The sequence below is a fragment of the Leopardus geoffroyi genome, chromosome E3, assembly GCF_018350155.1.
Source record: "Leopardus geoffroyi isolate Oge1 chromosome E3, O.geoffroyi_Oge1_pat1.0, whole genome shotgun sequence".
Taxonomy (NCBI): domain Eukaryota; kingdom Metazoa; phylum Chordata; class Mammalia; order Carnivora; family Felidae; genus Leopardus; species Leopardus geoffroyi.
In genome coordinates, this window is record NC_059340.1 from 40596695 (window position 1) to 40617632 (window position 20938).

Here is a 20938-nt window from a genome sequence, read left to right on the forward strand (position 1 = left end):
GGGGTGCGGGCAAAGAAGAGGGGTTACGGGAGACACGAGTGTGCATGCCGCAGGAGCGAGAGCAGGGAAGGGGCGCTCGTGATGGCTTCCACAGGGCGGGCCGCCGCGCAGCTCAGCCTTGATGGGAAGAAGAGAGCAGAGGGCAGCTGCCAGGGCTGGGCTTTGCCCTTGTTAGGGTAGAGATACCACTTGTTTCTGGAGGTAAAAAGAGACGGCTGATGGAGGGGACTTGGAGGAGGTCCAGAGGGCCAGGCGTGGTACAGAGCCGTGGGCGGTGCCGGGAGGAAGAGGCCAGCGCCAAGGCCCCCTTAGCAGGGAGTCGAGGAGATGATGTGGGAAGAAGGCCCAGTGGGCAGGGGTGTGCGGTGGGGACAAGCCTGGCTCTGGAAGGGTCAGGCCTGCCCCTCCCACAGGAGCTATGGGCCTCGGGAGGGTCACCCTATGCAGTCAGACCCCTGCCTGCGAGCTTGCGGGACACGTCAGCTGAGTGAACACGTGTGGGTGTCACCAAGCCTGCCACAGATGCTCGCTGAGGCGGTACCGGCACGGTGACGTCATGCTGACCGCGGGCCTCGGCACAACCTTGAACTTGTAGGTTGAACGGGAAGTCACGCTATCCTTGGAAGCAGATGAGAGCAGACGGGAAGGGTGAGGAGGCTCCTGAGAGCTGCTTGGCGGGCACTCACCGGAGGCTCCCCACCGACTCAGAAGGCTGAGGAGGGGCCGGCAGGCCGGGCAGAGCAGGGGAGGGAGGGCCTCTGGGTCGGGAGAACGCGTGCGGCTGCGGGAGGGCCGTGGCTCCAGGTCTCGGCGTCTGGGTGAGGGATGTGCGCCTAATGTCAGCACATCAGGGGGAACAGAGAGTTTCGAGGCCGCCCGGCAGGTGGGCAGGGCTGAGAAGTGAAGTTTATTTCAGAGATGGCCGGGGAGTCTACGTGCAGACGGCTTTTCAATGTTTGGTTTGTAAAGTTTTATAATGGACGTGTTTATGCTTTGCAAACGCGCCTAAGTAGCTACAGGGACCGCCGGCGAGTGCCCCCCACCTGGACTGACCCCTTTGCCCTTAGGGACGCTGCACTATGTGGACGAGAAAGGCAAGACCACCGAGGCAGCGTCCACGGACAGCTCGGTGCAGGCGCTCTTCTACCTGGAGAGGAGGGAGGCCCTGGTGGTGGTCACGCGGAGCCTGCTGCTGTCCCTGTTCGTGGTGAGGCCCGAGGGCGAAGCGGAGGAAGTGATGAAGGTAGGCGGGCAGCAGGGCGGCCGGGCCGGGCTTCACCCGACCTGAGCACCGCCGTCCAGGACCGTCACGAAGGTGACTCCGTTCCCAGGAGCTTTGCGGGAATCCGCCGACGGGCGGGGGCGGGAGAGGGCGGCCAGCTCGCAGCCTGGGGACCCGGCTCTGACTAGGGACAACTGCTTACCCCGCAGCAGCAGCTCAATTGACCTTCACGGTGGGAACGGGATGGGGGACAACGTCCTGCTTCCCACCCTTGTGCGGATGGGGCCCTCACTTCCCTCCGTCACAGCCGCCGCTGCCCCCCCTCCCCTGCACGCACCCTGTTTTGCCCCAAGGCTTGTCAGTCGCCCTCCTGGGCAGCACACGTCCAGCTGTGGGGCTGCCGAGATCCAGCGAGGCCTGGAGCAGGTGTCTCAGCCCCGTGTTGGCCACTGCTCTCGGCCTGCCGCTCAGCGAGGGCTGGTCCACCCTGCCTCTGGCCAGTCCCCTGGTTTGTACCAGCTGAGTCCACATTCCTGAGAGAATTCTGAACTTCTCCTGAAGATGATCCTGTAGGTTACCGAGCTGATTGATTTCTTGTGAATAGGTGTTTACACAATTACTTAGGTGCCCCCGGCACAGCAGTGGAAAATAGGGTCCTGAGTCATGTGGACCCGGGTCCAGATCTCCGTGAGCCTCTCACTGGCCGGGGGGCCCGGGCAGAACAGGGTCACGACACCTGCCCGAGAGCGTGTGGTCCTGTCTGAACGGGGCTCGCCTTGGTAGTTGCTCTAGAAACGCACTCACCATGCGCCATGCGTGGAAGCCACAGTCGTTAGCCATTTAACATACCACAGAGAGTCGTGTGGCTGAGTGGGCGTCGCCTTTCCATGTGTCTCCACCCACCCGGCTGGCACATCCCCACCAGGCCACCACACACTGGACGCTCTGGGCTCCAAAGAGCAACGTGCTTCCTTCAGGTTGTTTCTCGTCATCAGGTCAAGTTGAGTGGGAAGACGGGTCACCGGGCAGACATCGCATTGATTGAGGACAGTGTGCTCGTGACCGCCGTAGGGGAGCCCATCCTCAGGTAAGAGCCCGGATGCTCGGCAGGCACCGCCATCGAGGGTCAGTCCCTTTGGAGTCACGTCCATACAACCAGCTCTGAGGTCAGAGAGTAGAGCACAGCACCGACCCAGGCGTCCCCTCTCGGCCCTCACCGGGCAGGCCCGTCCCGATTCCGACGCGTGGTTTTCTCGAGCCTGGCGTATGTGGAATCACGTCTTGGCTTATCTACCTGCCTCTGCTCCATGTGATACTTGGGTTTCTCCCATGTTAATGCCTGTGGTTGGGGTCCCTTCGTTCTCGTTGTGACCTGGTGTCACACGAACCCTGCTCCCTTTGAATATGAACAAGGCATCAAATAGATCTAAGCATAATGACGGCGGGCCTTTCGTGTCGGAGTCCCTCGGGCTCCGTCTGCTTCCCGATCGCTGTGCACATGGAGCAAGACCCTGGGAGGCGGGGAAGGGCGCGACACGGTCCCCTGAATGGCGCCATCTGCCTTTCATTGTAGATTCTGGGATTTGGAAGGAGGAGAGAATTACGTGCTGAGTCCAGAAGAGAAGTTTGGTTTCGAGAAAGGAGAGAACATAAACTGTGTTTCTTACTGTAAAGTCAAAGGTGAGCCTTGTCGGGTGCCGGAGAGAGAGAGGCAGCCTCAGTCCTCGCTCTGCGGGCTGCAAAACGGCTGGTGGCGACTCAGAGAGTGGTAGATGGGTTGTAACTGTCAGTCGCCTGAGCAAAGTCACTGGAGAGCGGGAAAATGACAGCACGCGAAGGTCGGCGGGTTTGCTCGACAGTGTGGCCACCGTGGGTACAGGCAGGTGACCTGTGTTCCCTCCTGAAACCGCGAGGAAAAGCGTGGGAAAGTAACAATACGCACGCATGTGCCTGTACGCACGTGTGCACGTGTGTACACACACGGAGGACAGGAAAACGGGCGACGAGCCAGGCCATCATTTATTTTGTGCCTGCTGGGCACTGGGTGCCAGGGTAGCCCCAGAAGCAGCACTGAACGGGCACCCAGGCCCCTGCTCTCGTGGAAAATCCAGAGGAGCAGCGCCAGCACCCCCGGCGCACACGGGTGGGGGCGGGGCCGGTGCCGGAGCTCACCGGGCAGAGGGCTGGTTCGGATGTTTGAGAGCCTTTGCCCCTGCCTTTAACCCTTTCACCTCAGAGAGCTTCGTTTTTACCCGCAGGTCTCCTGGCAGCGGGCACCGATAAGGGGCGAGTTGCCATGTGGAGAAAACTGCCGGGCCCGCAGAGCGGCCGAGCGGCCGAGGGCAAGGACAGGTGGGCCATTCAGACCCCCACTGAGCTCGAAGGCAACATCACACAGATCAAGGTACGCGGCACCGGGGCGCTGGGCACTCTCTCCGCCCTGCGACGGCGGAGGACGTGGTTGGCTTTGAACCTGCCAGTTCCTCAGCCTAGGGCCCTATAAAAACAACAGAGTGACTCTGAAGGCCTTTGGGGTTTCGGAACTGTGGATACGGGACTGTGGGTGTGTAGTCCTCGGTACCCGTGTTCTCCGTCCACCCACCCTCTCTCCGTCACCTCTCTCTACGCTGACAGCAGCTTTGTCGAGATGGGTAACACCCTGGTTTTCCTTTCAGTGTATTCGGAGTGTGCACTCCTCCCCCTCCAGCCCCCCATCCCCTGTCCTCTGTGCGCACGCGCGCGCTTTCTGTCTCTGGGTTTGCCCGCACTTGGCGTGTCGTAGAGACGGAACCGTACGGCCCGCCGCTTTCCGTGTCCGGCCTCTGTCACCGAGCGTCACGTGTCCCCCGCCCGTGCCCGTTACGGTGCATGTGGGCGGTTCATCCCTTCCCACAGCTGAGGGGCGCCCAGTGCGGGCATGGACCACGTTTCGTTTCCGTTCTCCTTCCGTCCGTTCCATCGATGGACACATGGGTTGTTTCCACGTCTGGACTTGTTGTGACTCACGTGGCCATGAACGTTTGTGTCCAAGTTTCTGTGTGGACATACGATTTCATTTCTCTTGGGCGTATGCGTTTTCTGCTCTTTTATTATGAATTGTCTCCCTGTCGATGGCCCGTATTTGGGGAGATGCAGTGTCACACCTTCCTTCGCTTCTCTAGGTGCCGTTTCCTGTATTGTTTGAATATGTTTGTAGTGGCTGCTGTGAAGGCCTGTTAAACGTGACGTCTGGGCCTTCTGGCAGTTTCTGTTTGCTTTTACTTTCCAGGGTGTCTGTCATACTCTCCTGTTTTACGTGGCTCTCGATTTTTGGTTGCAAACCGTTCCTCCAGCCGCACCCCCTCCCCCGCCTCTAGGGTTTCTTGCTGCCGCTTGTTTATTTGTTTGCTGGCTGGACCACCGCAGTGACGTCTCTGTCCCCTGGCGCAGCAGGGACCGTGAGGCTCTCTGACCGTCCTCTCCCTGATCTGCCGAACTTCGTGCCTCAGCCGCCCTCAGCTGCTGGCCAGTGGCTCTGGGCATCGATTGCCCCACGGTCCAGTCCCATCCGATTTGGGCAGGTGTGGTCTTTGAGCTCAGGGTCGGTGCTTTGTTGTGACCCAGTAAGGCCGCTCTAGGCGTGTCTGTCCCCCATTCCCTCTGGGCATCGGTCTGGCTTGTGGGGAGCTTGTAGCTCTCGTGAAGCTCCCAGCCTCCTCCCGATGCTCACACCCAAACCCCCGCTCTCTCCGAGAGCTCCCTGAGGCTCGGACTTGCCCACGTTCTGTTTCCAGCGAGGTCACCTCCTCTGGGGAGTGCTTCGGAGCTCTGTTCCCATGGGCTGTCTCTCCTCCTGGGGGAAGAAAGTCTGGGTCAGCCCTCCAGAGCTCAGAATGGGGACGGTGGCCACTTCTGTGCAGTGATACCCTGCCTGCCCTGCGAGCAGGGAGCCGGGCTCCGCGGCCTGTGGTCTTCTCAGGCCGCCTCTCCCAGAGTGGAGCCCACGCACCATGAGCGAGCCGGGGCGCGGGCGTGGGGGCCCGGCATTCTCGGGCACCCCGTGAGCCGCAGGGACCCCACCCTCACAACGTGGAGCTGGGGGAGTGAGAAACGCCACCTGGGAGATGCTGTGGCCGCGATGAGACAGGGAGCTGACCTCCCGGCCACACCTGCCCGGGGGTGGGGGAGGGAGGGCGCCACAGACGCTGCTGTTCCTGCCGGGTCCAGTGGACTTTCCCGAGGCCTTCTTCATTTGCCTCTTGCCCAACTTCCAGAGCGTTAGGTGGCCGTTGCCTCACACTTTGCTCCGGTTGTGCCCGCCCCCGCCTCAGGGCTCCTGACCTGCTGCCTCAGACCTGGTCCTCAGACCTGCGGTGTGCGGTCCTCTGAGACCAGATCTACCTAAGCGCAGCCGGGTCAGGACAGGAGGACACACGTGCTAAGTGGTCAGGGGCGCCATATGGCACTTTGGGGGCTACCCTTAGACCCTTGTGGCACAGCCAGAGGTAAAAGTCGCTTCTCGGTGAAGTAGGGAGTTAAATATCTTACCGAGGCCAAAATGAATGGCTGCAAAGAGCATAGATTATTATCAGGTCAGCAGAGAACGTACGACTTTCTCAGATTTGAAGAGATAGGAAGAGCCCTGCTAATTTTCCTGAAGAACTTAAAGAGAAACCAAGTAAGCGCTGAGACGTTCCTTAAAGAGAAGTCTCGATCTCATAAAAGTGTTATTTCTTCCCAAGTAAATTTACCCGTTATATGTACGTCTGTGCAAATCATGACCTTTTTTTTTTCCCCTTCCGGAGGAATTCAGCAAAGTTAACTCCTCTGGGAGAGCACGTGGCACATGGCTGAGGAAAACACGTACAGAATCAGAACGTTTCCGTATCCCCGACCAGAACATATCTCAAAACTAGAGCAATTAAAACAGTGCACGCTGGTCGCGAACGGGTAAACGTAGCCGTGGAACGGGATAGCGCAGCCAAAGCCAGACTGAGGTAGATTTGGAAGGTGATGTGAAGTTATCAAAGCAGGAGTTCGTGTCACCGGAGGAGAGCCACGCGATTTAATACACTGTGTCAGCCTGCTGTCCGTTTACAAAGAATAAACATCCCTAAATTGACAATTAACGGGTCAGAACAGACCGGAGACGGAACAGCCACGCCAGTGTCTCCCTGTCGCGTCACACCTCGAGCGTCCGCGTTTTACAGTTTTCTGTACAGCGCGTACTTTACGCTTAAAAATCTGTAAATCGGTTTCCATAACGAGGGGAGGTAGTGCCGGGAAAACTGTCGACGCTCCGCGCGTGTGCCGCTCTCCTGACCGCGCCTCCCTCCTCTTTGCCCCACTCTCGTCTCGTCTGTGGCGCGGAACCCAGTGGGGCTCGCGGAAGAGCCTGCTGGCGGTCAACAGCATCAGCTCCGTGGTGATCCTCAGCGAGCAGGCCATGTGCTCACACTTCCACCAGCAAGTGGCCGTGGTGCAGACCTCCCCAAGCCTGCTCAGCGTGTCCTTCCTGTCCACGGGTGTGACGCACAGCCTGCGCACAGACATGCACGTCCGCGGGGTGTTCGCCACCAAGGTGACCGCGCGGGGGACGCTGGGCTCGGCCGGGCTCTTTGGTGTAGACAAAGGACCTGGCCAGCTGTCTGGGTCACTCGGGGCGGTAGGGGTGCCGGTGGCAGGTTGCTTTATGATCTCCGTGACTCTCTATAGGATGCCGTTGCTGTCTGGAACGGGAAACAGGTGGCGATCTTTGAGCCTTCTGGAGCCACGTTACGGAATGCAGGTGAGAGCCTTGTCCCCCCACGGGGGGCTCACAGCACCCTGCTTTTATCTTCTCGCCATCTAACTGGGGTGCTGGTGCCCGTGGTGTGGGCCCTGGCCAAGGGCTCTGGCCCTTCACTGATGGGCGGCACCCTACCGAAGCCAGCGGGGGTGGCCGGGAAGCCCTCCTGGGCGCCGGGACAGTGAACAGCCGCAGTGCTTTCTGGGGAAGGGGGTTGCTACGATAACCTGGCTTCTGAACTGGTTCCCGAGCCGCTCAGAGCAGGAGCCCCGTGGCACCTTGACCAAAGCCAGCCTGTGTCTGGAAACGTGAGATGGGCTGTCAGAGACGCTCTGTCAGCCTCCGCCTCCTCACGGGCGCCTTTCCCTCACTCTTCAGCACAGGCCTGTGGGAGTGTCCTGGGGCTGCTGTGACAGTGACCACAACCTAGGCAGAAATTTTCTCTCTCACAGCCGTAGAGGTCAGGAGTCCAGACTCACTTTCCCCGGGGCCAAATCGAGGTGCCGACAGGCCGCGCTACCCCCTGAGCACTTGGGGAGTCTGTCCCTCGCTTCTTCCAGCGTTTGGCGGCTGCTGGCCATCCTTGGCTTGGGCCCCATCGTTCCGGGGCCTACCCTCACCGTCACCTCGTTCCTGTTGCAAATCGGCTCCCTCTTACGGGATGCTCGTGGTTGCCTTTAGGGCCCACCTGAGTCATCCGGGACAATCTCCCCATCTCACAACCCTCCAGCTTTGCCCTTATCCTAACATTCACGGCTCCAGGGATGGAGACCTGACAGCTCTGGGGGTCGTGTCCAGCATACCCGAACGACCCTCGGGATGCGCTTCTTGGCCGGCTCTCCTATACGGTTGTCATGTCCACCCGTGCTGACCCCGCGGGTCCGGTCATCGCGTGCTCTGGGAGGCTCTCCCTGTGGGCTTGTCTGAGCCGCTCTCACGTCCCTGGGGGTGTTGCTCCCTCGCCCCAGAGGAGGCTGTCCCCGCTTCCCAACCCGTCCCTCCTTTTCTCCTCTAACACTTCATTGCCTAAATTTTCCTAGAGGACTTTTCCTGCCCTGCCTCGTGTTCTGGCCTTACTTAACGTCCTCTCTTCCAGGGCAGACCCCCTCGGGGCAGGGATGAACTTCTTGCCTCACGGGAAGACAGCACGGCAGGTGCTGAGGTGCTGACGTATTTTTTGTCTCGTGTGTGTCATCACCTCCCTGACTAGATAAGAACCGGTCGAGACCCAGAGACTAGGGCTGGTGGCCTCCAAAGGTCCACCTAGAGTGGACGGACACCTGCTTGAACAGCTGCACCAGCTACTAGTTGGAGGAGAGAGGAGACGGCTAGTGAGTGGGGCAGGGCGGGGTCCCTAGTGCCGCAGCCCCGCACCAGCCCCGGGCCTGCACGCGCTGTCCCCGTGCCTCGGGCCTCGCTTTCCTGCACGAACGCACCCCTCACTGCGCTGTGGTGAGGGCCGCGGCGAGAAGGAAACGTGCGTGAGGAGCTGAAGTCTGAGCACGTGTGCAAAGGTGGGCTGCCGTCGTATCCTGTTCATCTCTCGTCCTAGGAACCTTCCTGTGTGAATCTCCAGTGTTAGCCATGCACGAGGAAAACGTTTACACCGTGGAGCCAAACCGAGTTCAAGTTCGAACCTGGCAGGTAAATCACTGCTCTGGAGCGAGAGGGTTTGATGGTAAAGCAACGAGAACAGTGTAAAAGGCCATCTGCAAGTCCAGCCACAGCCACTTACTGACTGCACGCGGCCAGACCGTAGTCCCCCGGCCCGGTGCTTGGTTGTAAACTGGACCCCAGGCCGGCTGCTCCACCCGTGACTGCCGGGATTTGTGATATCGGGGGGCGGGGCAACGGCCCCACACAGTGATCAGGACTAGGTCGCTGGACCCTGAGTCCACGGGCTGGAAGTGGGAGGAAACGTTTGCTGCAGTTAATGTCCATCCTGAAGGCTCTGGACAGGCCCTGCCCTGCATGTTGTGTCCGTATCCCAGACACGCGCAGGAGCCTGGGGCTGACCTGGTGCGTTAGTTTCCTGAGCCTGCCATCCCAAAGCACCATAAATCGAGCGGCTTAAGGCAATAGAAATTTACTTTCTCGCAGTTCAGGAGGCCACAACCCAGGGGTGGGCAGGGCTGGCTCCTTCTGAGGTTCTGAGGGAGCGTCCATCCCACGCATCCCCTGCTTCTGGTGGCCCCGGCGTGCCTTGCTGTGCAGATGCATCACTCCGTCTCTGCCTCTGTGTTCACTTGGCCCTCTTGTGTCTGTGTCTTGTTTTCTGTGTCTTATAAGGATGTTTGTCCTCGGATTTAGGGTCACCCTAATCCAGAGCAGTCTTCTCTTGAGATCCTTAATTCCATCTGCAAAGACCTTTTTTCCAAAATAAGGTCACGGTCACAAGTTCCAGGGGGACAGATTTAGGGGCCACCACTCAGCCCAGGACACGCAGCAGCGTTGTGTCAAGGTCGGGAAAACTTTCACGGCCCCGGTCTCAGCTCTTAGTGGGACTGTGTCGTCTGTCTCTGAGTCCTTTGCTGGGATCCGTGTTCGGTTTCTGTGGGCTGCAGTTCGCCTGCGCCGTGTCATCCACTGATCACCCTGCGTGCCGCAGATTTCCAAGTTCTTCCTGGTGGGGCTCAGGGCGGGTGGGAAGTGCCCCTCGGGGAGGCCCTGGAGTAGAGCCTCCCTTGGGGATGCCGCCTCCCACCCCACCTCCGCCGTGAGGTCCTCAACCTGTTTGAGGTGGGAGGGGAAGCAGAGAGAGAGCTGCAGGGAAGGAGGCCAGAGCCCCCTGCCGCTGGCATTGGTTGGGGACACCTGTTGAGGCCAAGAGGGGCCATGTTAACAGCCCATGAATGGCGCAGCTATGTGAGCACAGGTGGCCCGCGGGCCCCGCTGTAGGGTTGGGGGGTGGACAGCCAGCAGAACTGGGCTCATCGGGGAGTAGCAGAGAATTGCATCCGGGATGAGCAAGTTACAGCAAAACCACAGCAAGTCTGCAGAACCGGGAGAGGAGGCTCTTCTGCGGGTGCGGGGAGGCTGTTGTAGACAAAACGTCCCCTGGGGTGAGCTGGGGGCTGGGCTGTTGTGGGAGGGGACCTCCCTCCTGCTGGGGTAGCAGTCTACCCTTGAACAACTTATAGGCAAGGGGGCCAAGCCCCCAAGCAGTCAAAATCCACATGTAACTAGACTCCCCAAAACTCTGGTGACCGGAAGCCTTACCAGTAGCACAGTTGGTTAACGCGTGTTTTGTAATACGTGTTGTACTACACTTGATCTTAGCCGAAAGGCCAAGAAGCAATTATCTGTGTTACATACTGTATTTTGACAATAAAGCAAGCTAGGGAAAAGAGAAGAAAATCACAAGGAAAATATCTTTAGTCTGTACCATATTTACAAAGAAATGTGCAGGTCAGTGTGTAAGTGGACAGCGCGGCTCAGAGCCCTGTTGTCCAAGGGCCAGCTGTATATCCACTTGCACCGTTGGTCTCTTCCTGTGGAGTCTGCAACCAACCTGGAAGGTGGGGCTGAGAGCGCCCCCTGCCGGCCTCCTGACTTTTTTTTTTTTCTAACATTTATTTTTGAGAGAGAGAGAGAGAGAGAGGAAGATACAGAATCTGAGGCAGGCTTCAGGCTGTGAGCTGTCAGCACAGAGCCCGATGTGGGGCTTGAACTCACAAACCGTGAGATCACGACCTGAGCCGAAGTACGATGCTCAACTAACTGAGCCACCCAGGCGTCCCCCGACTCCATTTTCTAAACGAGGTTTCCCTTTATTCTCACATCTCCCCTTTTTGATCAAGATCTTTCTTTGAAAGCATCACTGATCAAGTCAGGTTTTCCATATTTAGTGGTCCTGTTCCTCCGTGCCAGGAAGGACCTTGCCTGGTTGTCCTGTCCCACATCACAGGTCAAGTGCATAGCTTGCTGCAAACCAGTTAGGGCCACGTTTCAGTAACACGGAAGGTCAGGAGGCGGAGAAAGGCAGCCTGAAGGTACACAAGCCCAAAGTTTGTACGGTTCCAGTGCCGTAAGCCTTGGAGAGCATCTCCTTGTTGGGTACGTCGTGTTTTAAAAGTTTGAAGAAGTAACAAAATACAGACCTTAAGATAACATACAAAAGAGGAAGTAACACGATAAGGCCAAATCATATGACGAGCCAGGACCAGGTGTGAAGGGAGCCGACTGAAATACTTACCAGCACTTACTCTGATGTAGGGGGAAGGGTTCTCCCTGCGGAAGCAAACTGAGGCCGTGTCTTCCTCCTGAAATCTCCCTCGACGACAGCCACGAGGGCAGCACAGCGGGCCTGCAGGGGCACCCTGAAAGAATGAGCCGTGCATCTGGGAGGATACAGTGCAAGCAGAGAAAGAAAGCAATAGATGAACTTCTTGCAAAACGGCAAAACTTCAAAGACGTCTTAAGTCAGTACTGTCATCTCAGACGCGCAGTGTGGAACCAGAGGTGTTCTCACGGATACAACACGTACACTTGTAAATTCAGACACCGTGAATCTGGGTAATAGTTTCGACGAAGGAAAGACTTCTGCAAATTCTGAACCTTCTCGCTCTTCAGAAAACATTTGTGAAAATGAAAGATTCATGTGTCATTGGATCATGACGAGGCTTCAGCGAAAGGCCATAAACGAAGAGGTTTGCCCTTTCTCGAGGGTGTGGGAAATGCAGACGAAAGCGTCCCTGTCGTGAAAGACAGCAGCTGCAGCGGCGAGAAGGAGCACAGGCCTGGGTTGCACGTCTTGGCAAAGCGGTCTCGTCCGCCTCAGTTCCAGGAAATCTGTGCTCTCAGGTCACCGGACGGCACGCAGGGCCACTCGGGGTTCACTGCTTCGTTTAGATGCGTCACATGAATCCAGAGTCTATTTCCTGTAGTTTGGCAGCACAAAGGCTGGTTACCCGTGGCTAAGAACCTTTCCAGTGGGGAAGAAAATCTTTCTGGAGGCTTCTTTTCTGACAGCCTCCAGGTGGCGAGGCTGATCTAAGGTCACCGTCTCCCAGGAGCGCACGGTGAAAAGATCGCTCTGTCAAAGCATGGTTATTTTTAATGGAAGCATTTAGGCCTTCACAACATTGAAGTGCATCTCCTGTTACCAGCTGTGGGTCAGAGGTGGCAGGGGCCAAGTGCCCTGACACCCTGTGACGACCTCAGAGGGTGAGAGCCTAGGAGTCCCCACGGCGGGGGATCTCAGATATAGGACCAACCACAGTGCTTTAGGCCACGATGGTTGGAGGGCCTCTACACATTTTGCCAACTGAGTCTTAGCAGTGCCGTTAGGTGAATGTGACTCACCCACGGTGACGACGCTGCACAACCAGCCAGACAGGACAGACTCACTGCAGCGCCCGCCTGGGAAATGGGTCCCCTGGTCACTGCATAGCTGGAGAGCGGTTCCGTAGGGGTAATGTTTTCTGACAGAATTTTAGCCACAGAAATGGCAGGGGCCTGTGTGCAAGGGAAAACTTCAGCCCAGTGAGAAAAGATACGGACCGTGACCAAAACATATTTACGTCCGTGAGACGAGCACGTTTTATGAAACGAGCAGGCTTCTCCAGATTGTACGTTTGACAGGCAGGGCGAGCGAGGCGGGCACTTCTCGTGGCACTTCTCTTAATACGTCTCCACGTTTGTTCATGAACCCTATCATTTTGTGAGTAAACCAGTGGTTTAATACGTGTCTGGTGGTAACAAGTGGGACTTTGGAATTTCTGGCGGGGCCGGGGTGTTACTTGGTCGAACTTTTATCAAACCGACAATTACCAATGTTTCCAACATTGTCTTTGTCTTCTGGGGCCAATCGTTGGGCATCTCTGGTCAGTTGTTCCAGATCGTCATTTGGAAGAACATCCCTTTGGAAGATGACTGAGGTCTAGCTACCGGCCTCCCTGACAGCGGCATTGTTGGTGGAAATAGCAGCCTAGTGGTTTCCTTTGGCCTCCAGGGAGCCAAGTCTTGAATGCCCTTAACGACACTCAGAGCTGCTGGCCGAAGTGAGGCTTCTAATACATTTCAGACGTAGGAGCCATCTGAAATTTCATCCGCATTGGAGCTAAGGAAATCTTGTTGCTCCCGGAACGTCTCCGGATCCCGGGCGGCCCCGAAGGCACGCCGAGTGTTGGCGTAAATGTGTGCGGTTTTACCCCGGCTGAGGTCCGAGCTCCGGGGCGGGCCTGTGGCAGCCCGTTGGGCTGAGGCAGCAGGCGGTAAAGCAGCCGCCTCGATGGCTGCCACGGGAGTTGCGGTAGCAGAGCTGGCACGGTGCCCGCCGCTTCCCTCCGCAAACCATGAAAGCGCGCGTTGGTTGGACGAGTTTCCTGTCACTTGCGATGGGCAAGGTGATCTGTCCGCGTCAAGCAGTCACGAGGGGTTTCATGTGCGTCCAGGTGGAGTCCTTGTTCTGAGATCGGATGCCCAAAGCGTCGAGCCTGAGTTTGAGCAAACTGCAACCTTTCTTTGGAGACTTTGTCTGTTTTTTTTTTTTAAGTTTATTAATTTTGAGAGAGGAGAGAGAGAGACTGCGTGTGAGCAGGGGAGGGTCAGAGCGGGAGAATCCCAAGCAGCCTCCGTGCTGTCCGCGCAGAGCCCGACGCGGGGCTTGGATTTATGATCGGTGAGATCGGGACCTGAGCTGGAATCAACAGTCGGACATTTAGCCACCTGAGCCACCCAGGCGCCCTGGAGACTTTGCGTCTTTAAGGCCAGAAGTTTTAACAGGTGAACGTTGTTTCCCATGAGGAGAAGCAGAAGCAAAGCAAATCGTCTACATACTGTAACAGCCCAGAGTCTCCAGAAAACCGCATCATCCAAATCCGCTTTAAAGGTTTGCGAAAAGGAAGAAGGACACTCTGAGAAACCCTGGGGCATTGCTGGCTATCCTCGTCAACTAGAATACTAAAAACGCGCACATCAATTGCGGTGAGACTGTTGCTTGCAATGGATGTTGGCGTAGGAGGGTTGGGAACAAGGGGGTGCCTAGGGGCAACTCATTTATTGTTTCCAGCTCAACAGACCTCCACGCTCAGCCACTGGTTTTTCTCACAGGTAAAACGGGGCTGTTACAGGGTCTCGTCCAGGGGAAAACAAAGCCCTGAGCCTTGTAAGTCATCATGGGTCTCGTGCCTTGAAGGACATCTATATTTGAGGGTCCTATTCCGGGGACAGGTTGTGAGGAATCCGTTTGAATCTTGATGGCACATGCAGTATGGATTCCGCCAATGTCGTTTGAGGATTTTGCTTATAAAGGGGATAGTAGCTCCTCCAATAGGGACAAGTAACCAGTGTCCGCAGACTCGGCCCCGGTGCCATCAGAGAAGGAGCTAATAAAAGACACCAAAGGGTCTTTTACTTTGAGTACTGCTGTCAAATTGAGAGTGAATTCCCCCTTTTGGGAGAAAAAAATTCTAGCCTGATACTTTCCTGAGAAAGCTTGACCCAACAGATGACTAGTCAGAGGAAGTAAGGAGAAAGGGTGTGTGTCTCTCAAAGGACCTAGACAAAAGGAAAGGGGTTCAGGGACAGGAAACTGTTGGGCTCTATTGGGGCCACCCACTATTTGAACTGTTTTGGTATTCCAGTATTCTAAGGCCGGGGCAGCTTCACAGCAGTGAGGTTGAACGGGAGTGTGGCCCCGGTGTCAGTAAGAACAGAGGGTCGTTCCCAATTTGGAGAGTAGTTTGAGCCAGTTAAGAGGGAACATTGGGAAGAGCCCCTGTACCTCTTTGGAGCCCCATTACTGGCAATTAGGAGGGCCTGGAAAGGCTGGCTAGAAGGCTGAAGGGGCCTGGTGGCCTGGTGGCCCGTAAGTAGTAATAGTCTTTTCCAGTGTCCCGGCCCTTTGCAGTAATACCAGAAAACAGGCATATTTGGTTCTGTCTAGAGGCCTTCGTTTGCCACAGTTGAAAATTAAGAATTGTAGCAGTTTTTCTTTTAGGCAGTTCATTCAGGATGCACCCTGCCTGGTTTGCCAGATTAACTCCATGTGGAGTGGATGTCATTTCCCATTCCATCCTGGTTTTAACTAAGACCCGGGTTCAGTCTGTGAAATAAACAGAGATTTAAGCGACCCGTGTGGGCTTGACATCTAAAGACCAGAGGGACACCTGTGTGGTGGCTCAGTCGGTTAAGCGTCCGACTCTTGATCTCGTCTCTGGCCATGATCTCATGGTTTCGTGAGTTCAAGCCCCGCATCGGGCTGTGCTGACAGCATGGAGTCTGCCTGGGATTCCCTCTCTCCTCTCTGTTAAAATAAACAAACACTTAAAAACATTTTTTAAAGAAGATCAGTATTTTCTTTGAAAGCGATCTGAAGTCAATTATAATAGTTTTTAAAATTTTTTTTTAATGTTTATTTTTGACAGAGACAGAGCATGTGCGGGGGAGGGGCAGAGAGAGAGGGAGACACAGAATCGGAAGCAGGCTCCAGGCTCTGAGCTGTCAGCACAGAGCCCAATGTGGGGATTGAACTCATGAACTGTCAGATCACGACCTGAGTCAAAGTTGGATGCTTAACCGCCTGAGCCGCCCCGGCGCCCCTGAAGTCAATTGTGATAGTTAATGAACAGGTTCATCAGCCCTTTTTATGTTCTGTTTTTGCAAGTATGAATTTTATTCCAATCAACAGGCTTGGGAAGAGCTACTGTAATCGCTTGGTGATTTCCAGTGAGTGTTCTAGCACCTTGCAAAATCACAGAGTTTAGTTTTTCTAAATCCCTTTCGGAATGTTCCCATTGGACTAGGTTCATCCAGTATTTGGCCTGGGCTCATGCACTAAATGATAAAAATAAGAAACCAGGTTCGTAAGTTCGAATAAATGTTAAATTCTTCAACAAACCTATGGCGGGGCGGGTCCCAGTCACTTTAGGAAACTCTGCAACTAAGGCTCACGATTCAGCCTTGGGCCACGGAACATAAAAAATTCAAGCTTTATTTGGATCTTCGGAAGCCTTAACTTTAAGGAGGCAGGTGTGAATAGTTCAGGAGTGGAGGGAGACTCAGAGGAAAGGGGAAGTTTGACAAAAGGATTGGAGTGAGGCAGCAGCACTGTGTGGGAGTGGGGGCAGGTGCAGAGTGAGGAAGAGAAACTGGCCCCAGAGCTGGGCCCAAGCACAAGGTGGCTGTCAGCCTGGGGATAAGGACCACCAGGGGAGAGGAAAGAGAGTCCTCAGAAGCCATTTTGACTTATTTCAGTTGTTTGTCTGCCTCAGTTAATTCAGAAATGGTATTTTTGTAAAGAGGCAAACTGAGAATCCTGAAAACGTCTGCAGGTGTCAAGGCACCGATTAAGATGGGCATCCCGTTCAGGCTTGTGTGTTTCGAGGTTGTTTTTGATTTTTTCGAGTTGGAGCTTTGTGATTTAATTTTGAGCAAAACAATGTGAGGAAATCAAACGTTCCCCATAATGGCTTTTGAAGTTAGAAATTGTTTTTCGTTAAGTCTGTCCATTTGGTTAGAAATCCCATTAGGAGGGGGCATGGTTTTGAAACTTGGGTCCAGTCAGGATCCCAGAAAGGAGGAGCGTGGCATGACCTCAAGAGCATTTTGGTGCCTAGGATCCTATATCTTACGAGCTTTTTTTCTAAAAAAAAAAAAAAAAAAAAAAAAAAAAAGACCTAAACACTTGCAAAAAGAAGTTGGACCAAAGGACAAACAACTCTCAAAAAGGACAAAGCCTTAAAACATCTCAAGTAAGCCCGGAGAGCTCAAAACACAGAGCAAGGCTCAAAATCCAGGAGCAAACCTACCCTCCAACCCCAAGGTGGGTGGCACACTTCGGGGAGCCCAGTGGGCTCTGTGGGCACCGGCACCTGTTTGCTCAACAGCCTGGAGTCACTGGGAGTCTTCTCCTCGTGTTGATTTTCACAGGGTGGTCAACATGCTGAGAAAGGATGAAAGGCATACCAGGTACGGGAGCATGGCCTGCTGGGAAAGGGTGAAAGGCACACTGGGAACAGGAGCGTGGCCTGCTGGGAAAGAGTGAAAGGCACCCTGGGAACGGGAGCGTGGCCTGCTGGGAAAGGGCGAAAGGCACACTGGGAACGTGAACGTGGCCTGCTGGGAAAGAGTGAAAGGCATACTGGGAACGGGAGCGTGGCCTGCTGGGAAAAAGGGCGAAAGGCCTTCTGTGAAACGTGGAGACGACTGACAAGCCCGCTGACGGCCTTAGGGTCCTCCAACAACAGACGGGCTGGAGTTGGGTGTGAATTTTCTAACTAACAGGCATATGTGCCTGTGGAAACTCGTAATCAACGTGCAGTAGCTCTCGGGTTTGGAAAGCCGGGGGACGTCTCTGCACACCGTGCTCCCCACTCTTGAGGACGTACACACGCACACCGCGGTTGTCGTTGCCTCTTTGAGACGACGCCGGCTGCCATGCACCGTCCACTTCTCTAGGGGGACTCCTTTCCGGGCCGGGAGGTGGCGCTCCACTCGCCCCTGGTGCTTTCTGCTATTTGGTGTCGGTGAGGGCACCTCGATTACGGGGGCCCGAGCTTCCAAAGAAGGGGCTGGTGGGGGCGGAAGCAGTGGGAGAGAAGGCAGGAGGACCAGCTGGCCTGACTAAAGGCTTTCATCCGAAGCCCGCGGGGGGTGTGAAGCCCGGAGGGATGGGGACAAGCATTCCGGCTTTAGTTTTGTTACTTTCTGCTGGAAGATGGGTTTTGTGTGTGAGCGGCGTGGTGGGGGGGGAGCTGCCCGCAGTGAGGTCAGGTGGGCGGGGCCACGGTGCGGTCCGAGGACCTGGAGCCAGGCAGCTGGGAACTGAGGCTACAGCGAGGGAAGGGGCCAAGCAGTGCTTGGGGGCGTTGGCAGTTAGGTGACAGGTAGCAACGTAGGGAGCCTTGCAGGTTCCCGGAGGAACAGGGTTCCCCACCACCGAACACTAAGTAGTCCTCGTGCACGGGGTGCCCAGAATTCAACTCCGTTCTGACACCGTGCACCTAGAGACAGCGCCAGGTCCCACGGGTCACGGCCTCCGTCCCGCACCCCCACCCCCACCCGTGCTCCCGCCACAGGCCACAGAGTGGAGGGTCCTCCTCGGGCTCTTGCAGCCGGTTAGAGCGGCTCCCAGAGGCCAGGGAACCACGTACTCGCGCTTCGCGGTGTGTGGAAGGATGCGATAGAGGACACGAGGCAGCAGCCAGATGAAGAGACGCACAGGGCACGTCCGGGGAGGGCGCAGAGCTCCCGAGTCCTCGAGTCCTCGCCGGGTGCCACTCCCCGCACCCCTCCCTGCCCGGAGGCCTGCGGTCGCAGTCCTGGGCGGTTATGGAGGCCTCGCTGGAGCCCTCTGACCAGTGGCGGGTCCTCCCGGCAGCCACCCCGCCCCTGGGCAGAGACCCAAAGTCACCTTCGTTAACGTGAGCGGAGACCCATCTGTGGCCCTTTTCACTGGAAATTCCACGGGTTTTGGCGGCCGTGAGCACCACACACCCCTGAGCCTTCCCTGTGTGGTGTTAGAATCTGCCAGGTGCCCCGCGTCCTACCTGAGAGCCTGCTTACTGCGAACACGATTACCTGTGAGGAATGTTCAGGAACCAAAGTAAGATGCTAGGTGCACGCTGCTTCCCTTAATCATTCTCCTTTTCTTTTCCTCAGGGGACTGTGAAACAGCTCCTACTGTTCCCAGAGGCGGAGGGGAGCCCATGCTTCCTTGACATCTGTGGAGATTTCCTGGTTGTGGGGACAGACTTGGCTCACTTTAAAAGCTTTGATCTTTCCCGAAGGTACGGTCTCTGTCCAAATAAAAGTATAGACGTATATCGGGAGATATTGCGGGTTCAGATTGAGGCCGTTGCGATAGAGTGAATTTCTCAATAAAGCGAGTCAGATTAATTTTTTATTTTCTCGGTACATGTAAAAGATAGGTCTGTTCTCTAGTCAAGTGTGCAGTAGCATTATGTCAAAAAAAATGTTTGTGCCTTAAATAAGAAAGCAGTTTATTGCTAAAAACCGCCGACTGTCACCTGAACGTGCAGCACCTGTGAGCACAGGTCACCGTAACAAATACGACAATGACGAAAAGGTTTGAGATAAGGCAAGAATTACCAGAATGGAACCTGAAGACACAAAGTGAGCAAATGATGTTGGCAAAATGGCACCGACTGACTTTTTGACCACGGGGTTGCCGCAGACCTTCCGTTTGTAAAAAACACAGTGTGTGGGATGGGCAGTAAAGTATGTCCGCACACTTTGTAAAAACTAACCAGGAGACAGCGTGGCGGGTAGAAACGGACGAGAGTCATTTCAACGTTAACGTACCGCTGAATTTTTTGAAATGCTCTATGTCTTGGCTTTGAAAATTTGTTTTGGGCCCATTCTATTCTTGGGGTTGTGCTGCTGTCTGGTGAGCGTGGAGTGAGGGCAATATTGCTAACGCCTAAACAACACCCGTGGCAGCTAGAGCTTTGCTTTACCTTGGTGCAGTGTTTGGAAAAAAGAAGGATCTCTTTCCATTCCTTTTTTGTTGTTTTTGTTTTTGAGAGAGAGAGCGAGAGAGAGAGCACACATTCACGTGCGCAGGGGACGGGCAGACAGAGAGTGAGAGTCCCAGGCAGGCTCTATGCTCAGCGCAGAGCCTGATGCAGGGCTTGATCCCATGACCCTGGGATCATGACCTGAGCAGAAATCAAGAGTCAGACCCTCAACCAGATGAGCCACCCAGGAACCCCTTGGCTTAAATTCTTAATACTTGTGTAGTGGGGGAGGGCACATATGGAACGAGGGTTGAGCCGGTAGAGCCCAGGGGAGTTTTTAGGCAGTAAAATTTTCTCCGTGGTAGGGGCACCTGGGTGGTTCAGTCGGTTAAGCATCCGCCTTTGGCTCCGGTCATGATCTCACGGTCTGTGGGTTTGAGTCCCACGTCGGGCTCTGTGCCGACAGCTCAGAGCCTGGAGCCTGCTTCGGATTCTGCGTCTCCCTCTCTCTCTTACCCTCCCCCACTTCCAATCTGTCTCTCTCTCAAAAATAAACATTAAAAATGTTTTTCTGTGGTAAATACAAGGCACCACAGTTGTCAGAGCCTATAGCCCTTTACAGCAGAAAATGAGTCTTAATGTGCGTCAATTTTTAAAATCTTTCAGGGGATCACAGGATAGAGTACGGAATGTGACAGTCACCTAAGTATGGTAGAAATGTGTGAACCAGCCCTTGGAGAGGCGGTGCTGACCCCGGCCCTTCGGGTAGTGGTGGTGGTGGTGGTGGTGTTGATACTGGGGGCTGAGGGACTGGACACAGGACCGCACTGCCGTCCACAGAGCTCCCCGCACAGGGCACAGGGCAAGCATCCCGCGCCGCCACTCAGCTGCACAGGGTGAAGGTGCAGGTTTTGGGAACTGGGGCTTCAGTGTTGGGAGCAGGTGACATAAGCGAGGGGAGGAGGCGAGAATGAGCCTCACGACGAAGGGTTGAGCACAAGTCATGTTTAGCTTCATACAGACACAGACGTCGGGCGCGCGTCGAGACATCTCCGGATACACATCCGGGCACCAGTGAGTCCGCGTGCGGGGCCTTGCTTTGCCAGCACGCCCAGGGCCCAGGTGCAGGTTTCCACAGCGCTCTCCAGCAGGACCACGAGGCTCCTTGGAGAAATTCTAGGACGGAGGCAGGAAATGTCACAGGAGCCTGGAGTCAGACAAACTGTCCCAGCCCGGGGGGCCTAAGGACACGGGGCCTGGAAGGGATCCTGGGACACAGAGGACACCAGGGAAACACGGAGGAAATGAGAATTAAGTGGAAACAGTCGGGAGGAGCCACCGCTGCTGACCCAGTGCCGTTTGTAACAGCATCACGCCAGAACCCAGTAAACGGGCTAGAGACACGCGTGTTTGTACGTGGCACGTGGGACAGCAGCCCGTTCTGGCAGGACGAACGGCCGAAACGTGTCACAGGGACAGAGGCTGAGCACAGAGGAGTAAGGGGAGGGATACGTATTCACTTCTGTT

The 20938-nt window shown here is 55.7% G+C and overlaps 1 protein-coding gene and 1 non-coding gene across 8 annotated transcripts in view; both read left to right on the forward strand.

The window, feature by feature from the left end:
* Nucleotides 1-20938, forward strand: part of IFT140 (intraflagellar transport 140) — a 79174-nt gene that overhangs the window by 11833 nt on the left and 46403 nt on the right. For all 7 annotated transcript variants that reach the window (XM_045462046.1, XM_045462043.1, XM_045462042.1 and 4 more), the window contains 8 exons: nucleotides 1068-1243; nucleotides 2218-2309; nucleotides 2796-2902; nucleotides 3481-3626; nucleotides 6579-6782; nucleotides 6917-6989; nucleotides 8542-8633; nucleotides 18594-18721. In XM_045462046.1, the coding sequence (XP_045318002.1) occupies nucleotides 1068-1243; nucleotides 2218-2309; nucleotides 2796-2902; nucleotides 3481-3626; nucleotides 6579-6782; nucleotides 6917-6989; nucleotides 8542-8633; nucleotides 18594-18721 (1018 nt within the window). The remainder of the gene's footprint in view (nucleotides 1-1067; nucleotides 1244-2217; nucleotides 2310-2795; nucleotides 2903-3480; nucleotides 3627-6578; nucleotides 6783-6916; nucleotides 6990-8541; nucleotides 8634-18593; nucleotides 18722-20938) is intronic.
* On the forward strand, nucleotides 19309-19432 carry LOC123589859. The gene has a single exon (XR_006708503.1). It is a non-coding gene; the product is annotated as a U4atac minor spliceosomal RNA (small nuclear RNA).